The sequence below is a fragment of the Struthio camelus genome, chromosome 2 (genome assembly GCF_040807025.1).
Source record: "Struthio camelus isolate bStrCam1 chromosome 2, bStrCam1.hap1, whole genome shotgun sequence".
NCBI classification, from domain to species: Eukaryota; Metazoa; Chordata; class Aves; order Struthioniformes; family Struthionidae; genus Struthio; species Struthio camelus.
In genome coordinates, this window is record NC_090943.1 from 18446425 (window position 1) to 18454267 (window position 7843).

Here is a 7843-nt window from a genome sequence, read left to right on the forward strand (position 1 = left end):
CAAGCTGCGCATAAACTGTGGCTTGGGCAGGATGCTGACCATTAACCTCCCCCACTGTTGCACTGCTTTCATGGGTAAAGGCTATCAGCCTGCACCAGCAAAAGTGAGTGGTGGTTTCAAATGTGTACTTAACACTGGGAACACTGGAAAATCCGATTAAAGAAGTCTTAACCTGGCACAGCCATGCACCTATGTACTCCAGAAGAGTCACTGAAGAAGAAACATGGGAGGACACTGTCTCTGTTTGCCCCACACTGTCTAACCTATGCAGATAGTCATTGCTTCCTGCTCCACCTGTGGGATCCTGAAGCCCAGTAAAGTTTCAGTGAGAAGACATGGAGCTAATTCCATTAATTCACATAGCTGTGACCAGACACTAGGGCTTGTAACATAGTTTCCCGAATGCATAGGCTTTAAAATAAATTGGAAGTCCACATTTCACCTTTAAAAGACTCAGTGCCTAGAAACTCGCAGGCCATATCAGCCACCACGCCTAAACTGCACATACCGGCTTGCGTAATAGGACAGCCTCAGGAGAAGGCAGCTGCAAACCTGCACGCTCTCCCCAGAGGCTCAGTGGCCCTGCTCTGAAGACCGCAGGGGAAGGCAAACATCTCTTTTCTTCTTTAAAGTATCTCCACAGCAAGGGGCCAATTAAGAGTAGCCTGGTCATATTAGCCTTTCAATGGCAAGTATAAATAGGCCCTTATGTATTCAAATCAGCAGCAAATGAGTAGTGAAGGTCACAGGATGTTTCGATGACACGCTCCTTCAGAGTTCCGGAAAGAGTGCTGCAAAGGTTTAGCTATTGCATCTTCCAATTTGTCTCATCAGAACTAGTCCTGCAGCTCCATTTGTGACAGAGGCCATTTCGGATTTGTCTCTTTCAACACCAAGATCCCAGCCAGTCCTCCTCAAAAAGAATATATTTGGTAGAGCAGGCAACTGCCCCAGACAGTAGTTGACATCAACACAAAAAAAGGACAGACCGCTTATAGGAAAGTGGTGTTTTGAAAGGTCAGCCACAAGATCATAGGCCAGGTTCCTACCACAGTTACATCCGCATCGTCTCTTAAAACATAAGCAGCAGAAAAAGGTAAACATCAGAGAACGTAATTTGTGATTTGAAAGCAACTCTTCAGGCACGTAGAGAAAATAAGAAAAGTGAGCAGCTTGAAACTAATTCTCCTAAGCTATACTTTAATACTGCAGATACAGGCAGAGTGGAACCTCGGCTGTCATTGTGCTCTGCCCCTGACTGTTTAACTGTATGGATAAGTTCGCAATATCAGTGCCTGTTTGCACAGGCAAGTGACCAACTTATCTCCAGCAAGCCCACCATATAGTTTAAGTGTACTTTCAGGAACATAAACTCGCAACCTATAGGGGCAGCCTTCCCTTGCTTACATCCCTTTGTTTCTCAGATGGCATACGCCAAAGCAATATATCATGGTGCTCAGAGTGCCCTGAGACTTGGGAGACCAATTCACAAGACCGGAGCAATGCTCCAAGATTTTTGCATCCCTAACTATGCTATCCCCTTCCCCACTGATGGCAAGGGCAGGAGCTCACTTTTCCACTGGAGCAGAAGGAGCTGGAAGCATTTCTAAAGTGATTTAGACATAGATCAATACTAGACTCTTGCCTATTTTTCAATTCTAGCAGCAGCATTTTGGATCTTTTTACCATGATACTGGTGTGCCTCTTAAAGTAGACTTGCTTAATTACTGCAAGAAAGTCTAACAAAGCAAGAAAAATAAATACAATAAGCTTCTTGGATGCTTCAGGGGGTTAGTTTGTTTTTAGCAACTAGGCATCAAACAAGTGAAGCGATCAAGTGAGGCCAACTAGTTGAAGGAGCAACGAACAAAGTGCCCAGATGCAGGCTGCAAAGGAAAGCCACCTATGCAAGAACAGCACTAAGGAGGAGCCAGAGATTAAAGTGAGAACACTGCTGACTCTTCAAGTCTAACAGTCCCACACAAAAGTAGCAGCATGCAATACTGAGCTACACTACAAAAGAGCAAGGCAGTTGTTGTTTTCCACTCTGCCCAGAAGGGTTATCAGCAAAAGTAATACACACAGCAGAGCCGGCTTCAGGTTTTTTGGATTCTCCCCACACCCCTCAAATAAAGCTGAGTAAAAGGTTCAAAAGAAAAAAAGATTATAGAAAATAAGAATTGTGAGAAAAGTGAGGAAACCCAACTATGAAGAATTAGGAGACACTTTGACATGTTGGTTTGCACAGAGAGAAGCAGCACTTCTTCGAAGAGAGACAGGAAGAATAGGTACCATGCATAACCTCAATTAATTCTTAGGCAGCTGTGAGGCACATGGAACAAACGAGAATTGAGGACGTAGCTTCACTGCTGCTACAAACACTAAACAGTAAAGCTGCCACCCTCCTTCAGGGATAACCACCTAATTTCTCTCACCGAGTGGAAAAAGAGGCTACAGAATCTGAACATTATGCACAGCCTTAACACTACCACCTTGATCCCACTCTTCCACCTCCCCCCTCAAAAATTGCTTTCTAAAACAAAAAGCCACAAACAAGTTTCAGACAAAATATATATATTTAAAAAAATCTTTACAATAAGTCAGGAAACATAGGAGCTTGCATACAGTTTATTATAATAACTCAGTTCTCAGCTCCCTACAGTTCAGATAACCCTGGTGACAGTGTTTACAACTTCTAATTTTTGCTTTCATAACTTTAAAGCAAACAATACATTTGAGTGTATTTTACTCTGTGCAAATACGACAACTTTTGGAATCCTTCAGAAGAAATATCCAAGATTCTGTTTGCCGAGGTCCTTTGTTTCTCAAAGATGATTTATGAGTTTTTCAGATAAAGTGCTCCTGTCCAGCAGAACCCAAAGGCCTTCAAGAGTTCAGAGAGTATGTTTAGCCCAGATTTAAAAAAATTGGTCATACAAATTCCAGCTTCCCATGTCCGCTGTACATTCCCCAGTGGACTAGCGAAAGAATTTTATCATTGCTGAGGTCTGAATGTCTCATTTTATCACAGGTCATGCAGCAGTTCTCGTGACCAGTTACAGGCACCATGCATTCCAAGTCCAATTTTGCCACCTGCCCTTTTTTCGAAGGATGTCCATGAAAACTATAGTGCAAACGGGAGAGCATTTGCTGTCGTTGATCTTGCAGTCTCTTATTTTCACTCCTGAGCATCCGCAAGGCCAGCATGATAAGGAGCACCAAGATTAGCCCACCAGCTATAGGAACAGCAATTACAGCTGCCCTGAACCATAATTCTTTTGAAGAGGTCAATTCCTGCACCTTGGTGATGAGATTCCTACTGTTGTCATGTTGATATCTGCTCCCTTGTCCTGCAAAGGGAGAAAGATGTGAAGCTTATTTCAGTTTCAACAACTGTTTTATATTTTAACAGCCTCTTAAACCCCACACTGACAAGTTTAAGGAACCACAGCTACACGCTGTGTAATTTCTACAGAAATTTCTCCTATAAATGGAAAGGCAAGATTCTAAGGGTGTTTATGATATGGAATTTATTACCCCAAAAGTTGATCTAACTGGAAATGCCACTGCCATCGTTTCTTAGAAGCAAGATCAAGCAGGCAAGACAGACCTCTATTACTAACACAGATAAGAGCTACTAAGCTGAGAGGCTTCCCTCCATCCAGCCGCCCGCTTCTCCCACTGGTGTCTCCAGTTACATTAGCAACAAAATCAATAGCAGACATACAAGGTCTTGATTATCACAAGCCTATAGACCAGAACAGAGATTCCACTGCAACTGCCTGCTCCTACCTGAAGTCTCGGCCTTGGGAGGAGACAGAACATCATGTAGTCCCCTGTAATTGCACATGTCTTCATGACAGCACTCCAACGTGGACATGGTGGTGCCCGAGTGGTTTTGTGCCTGCTTCGCTTGGCAGATATCAGCTGTGCTTGCAATAGAGTCCAAGCAGCCATGTGTAAGTGGGGAATGCATATTCTGGGGATCGAGCAGTCTGGAGAAGCAGGCGCTAAGCTCGGATTTACACATATAGCCAGTTGCAACACAGTGTGCAGCATCACAGTAGCATCTGATTTCACCTAAAAAAACAAAATTGTGCAAGAAAGGTAAGAATCTGGTTCTTTAAAGTCACCTCACTAGCTAGGCCTCTCATTAGGTGCAAACATTACGAAAGCAATCAAACTTAACAGCTCCAGTTTTTGGGTACTCATCTAGATTGCAAATCCATGAGGCCAGGGATTGTTTCCTTTCCATCACTGTACAGTGCCTACCTCGTTGTAACCTTAATCCCAGCAAATGCCTTGGGGCACTTGTTATAATTACTAGTACTATGGTCCTTTCAATTAAAGCAAGAACATTTCACTAAGCCACGAATGGGGGGAAAGCAGGAAGGTCACTGGCATTTTTTTCCAGTATAAATAACTAGACTGTTTTATAGCTACTTCCACTCACTGTCGGCAGTTAAACCACATTTAAAATTAAATCTTTTTTTTAAAAAAGGAAAGAAATATATACCTCCAGTCCTATAGGAAAGTCACGTCCATGTTTTAAATAATTACTATAGGAATAGCATTCTGTTTTCATAAAACTAACCTTACACACTACTTTTAAACTGGCCAGAGGCACAACACAAATTCTAGTGTTTCTTTTTTTTTTTTTCCATTTGTTACACAAATATTTAATCGGAACTGCTGAATTGTTTATTACCTCTCAATACCGTGCCAAGATTTAAGAGGTTTAACTAACACCTTATAAAACTATTACCTAGAACCATTACCATCTAAAAATCTCCCTGTCAGGAAGGTTTTACCATGTGAAACTGGGCAACTATTTGTAATTTCTTCAGAAAGAGAGAATTTTAAGTAGTCTTTCATAGAAAAAGGCTTTTAGACAGTATTATAAAACAGAAACTGTGCAGTTTACAATTAATTTGTTTGCCAAAGTCAATGTCTTTCAATCCAAATGTAAAGTTATTACTTGGGGTGAAATTGTGAGGATAAAAGTGGTTCTTTCCCCCCACCAATTCTGCATGCAATCCAACATGCGGTCAAAAGGGGAAACACTTAGACTGAAAATCCTCTACCGGCTGTATGAAAAATCTCTCAGGAAACCTCAAAAATTTCTGAAGGAAGCGATAAAAAAGTTCCCTTCATAAAACTCTTCATTTTGTGCTCTCCAAACCGCTCTGGTACGAATTATACACGTCCTGTGCTGCAGGGAAAACTTACTCTTTCTAGGCAAGTTGAAACCCAAACGTACATCAATGCAAGGATTAAGAGGAAGCCAGATTTCGGAGCCATCATTTGAAGAGCGGACTTAAACTACTTTAATGTATTTGGTGTACTCACATCACAATGGCACCAAGGCTTTAAAAGTGAACTGAACTATCAGATCTCTTCTTTTTAGAACTTGCACTCCAAAACAAATGTGCGAGTCCCTGCAGCCACCCCATCTTACAGCACTCTCCCCCCCCCCCCCCGACACACGCATGCCTAAAAGGTATTCTGAAGGATGTGAAAAACCACCTCAGTCAAGTTAGCGTGCACTCTTCAGCCTACCTTATACTTTCCCCAAAATGCTGCGGCAGGCTCCAGGCCTTGAAGTTGCCGCTGCTCTTTAACAACAGCCTAATAGAAGCCAAATGAAGGAGTGTCTCACCGTCTCCTGCCTGCGCTAACTCCCTTGGGCTTTTAGACCAAGGAACCTAATTTTTCTTGGGCTCACACACATTCCCATCGCATGTTGGATGGGAAAGCCTCTTCCTCCTGGTGTTACGCTCACTCATTTTCTGAGCGTTCTGCTTTAGGTCTCCCCCCCGCACTCTCCGAAAAAGCGCAGTGTGACGACGACAACAACGAGAACTACGAGTTAAAAATAAGATGCAAAGGAGGAACACCACCACAGTCAACAGTCTTTCATGAACCTAAGCACAGCGCAGGAGAGAAGTGAAGTAATAGGCACGCTTCCTTTTTAACTGTTTAAACAATGCTGCTTAAAATCCTACATTTTTTGGACCTCTAAGACAATCTTACAAACAAAAGCTGACAGGCTAGTCATCGGGTTATTGCAACTGCTTTTTAATTAAAGCCACATTTCTGGTGAAACAGAATGGACTTTGTATTACTGTATTAAAAGTGTATTTCTGTCAATTCATAAAGTTTCTTCCTGCGCTATGTAAAAGGCCAGAAAGGGTATTTAGTATTTTGAAACAGCGAACAATGCCCTTCTGTTCCCTCCTCTTTCTTGTTACTGTACGCAGCTATTAAAGAAAAATGTCTGCTTTTAGTCAAGATGGCTACAGGAGAGACTGCAGGCTTCTCTTAAAGCTTTTTGAAGTCAACAGCAGCCACAAGTCTGTGATCCCCTAAGCATATCATTATCGGGCGCACAGTTTCAGTATCTGCGACTTCGCACCGCTCAGCGGCTCCGTGCGCTGCCCGCTCCGTCGGGGCCGCGGGGCTCCGCTCCGCTCCGCACGCCGCCAGGGCTCTCGCCGAGGGTTAATTGCACCCTTCCTTCCAAAACAAATAAACGCCGCAGCACATCACCGCGGCGCTAGCTTAGCCTTTAACCTCCTCCCTGGAGCACGGCAAGCCGAGGGAGCCGGGCAGGGCGCCGCTCCCCGCGAGCCCAGCCCAGCCCCGCCGAGCCCCGGCGGCACCGCCGGCCCCCGCGGGCTTCAAAGGCGGCCCCGGCCCCGCTCCCCCGGCCCTCACCTCGGGTCAGCAGCACGGCCATGGCGCACAGCTCCAGTTGCAGCCAGACGAAGATGTAGCTGGAGTGGCGATCCATTTAACCCGCCGCGCCGCGCCGCAGCCCCAGCCCCCTCGCCCGCGGCCACCGCTGCGGCGGGCTGCTGGCGGCTCCCCGCCCGGCTCCCTCCGCCGCGGCGGCCCCGTCCCCAGCAGGCGCGCGGCGGCGGCGGCGGCGGCGGCGGCGGCGGCGGCGGCGGCGGCGGGACGCTGCGGCCCGGCGGGCGCTGCCTCACTGGCCGGCGGCGGCGCCTCCCGCGCTGTAAATACGGCCGGCGCCGGGCCGGGCCGGGCCGCCCCGCGCCGCCCCATTGGCTGCGCCGCGGCGCCGCTCGGGGGCGGGGCGGGGCGGGGCGGGGCGGGGCGCGCGCGGCCCCCCGCCCCCCCCCCCCGGAGCCCCGCGGCGCCGCCGGGCCGGGCGCGCGGGCCGGTAGCGCTGCGCGGCGCGGCGGGGAGCGGGGCGTGCGCGGCCGCGGCCCTGCTGGGGCAGGGGTCGCCGCCTGCGTAGAAAAGTGCCGGTCAGTAACTGCATTTCAGGGCTCTCCGGAGACGGGAGAGTGAATTCCCGGGCGATTACTCAACGTAATCCCATTAGGGAGGCAGCAGCGCTCCCCCGAGTTTCAGAAGCAACTGTAATGGCTCTGACTGCAAGTTTGCTGGGGACGTCTTTAATGAATACACAGCAGCGTAAAACCTTTCTTCATGATGAAAGGCAAAGTTGAAAAGAAACTGGGTTAAACCCTCCGTTTCTCTGCTCGCTGCCCCAGGCTGATCGCCCTGCCCGAGGGCCCAGAGTTACAGCTAGCCCTTCCCTTTCTTTTCTCCATTGACCCTCAAGGCTAAACGAGGATGCAGAAGTGTTGCAACATCACAGATGTCAGCAGTTTCATTAGAGCAGCTTCTTAACGGGGTCATGAAAAAACGAGCGTCTGTGCTGGATGCTCCCGGGAGCCAAAAGCCACGCCGTTAACTGCCCCGAGCGGCGGGTGCTGCGGGGCACCCTGGCACGGCAGCGGCGGGTGCTGCGGGGCACCCTGGCGCGGCAGCGGCAGGTCCCTGCGCCGGCCGGGGGCCCCCTGCGCTTCCCCCC

At 47.8% G+C, this 7843-nt stretch overlaps 1 protein-coding gene across 1 annotated transcript; it reads right to left on the reverse strand.

Moving 5' to 3' along the window:
* Window positions 1-2557: 2557 nt before the first annotated feature.
* BAMBI (BMP and activin membrane bound inhibitor) lies at window positions 2558-6991 on the reverse strand. The gene is made up of 3 exons (XM_068934480.1): window positions 6718-6991; window positions 3793-4080; window positions 2558-3350 (listed from the first exon to the last, which is right to left on the reverse strand). The coding sequence occupies exons 1-3, from the start codon at window positions 6791-6793 to the stop codon at window positions 2932-2934; spliced, it is 783 nt and encodes a 260-aa protein (XP_068790581.1). The 5' UTR covers window positions 6794-6991; the 3' UTR covers window positions 2558-2931.
* Between the last annotated feature and the right edge of the window lie 852 nt (window positions 6992-7843).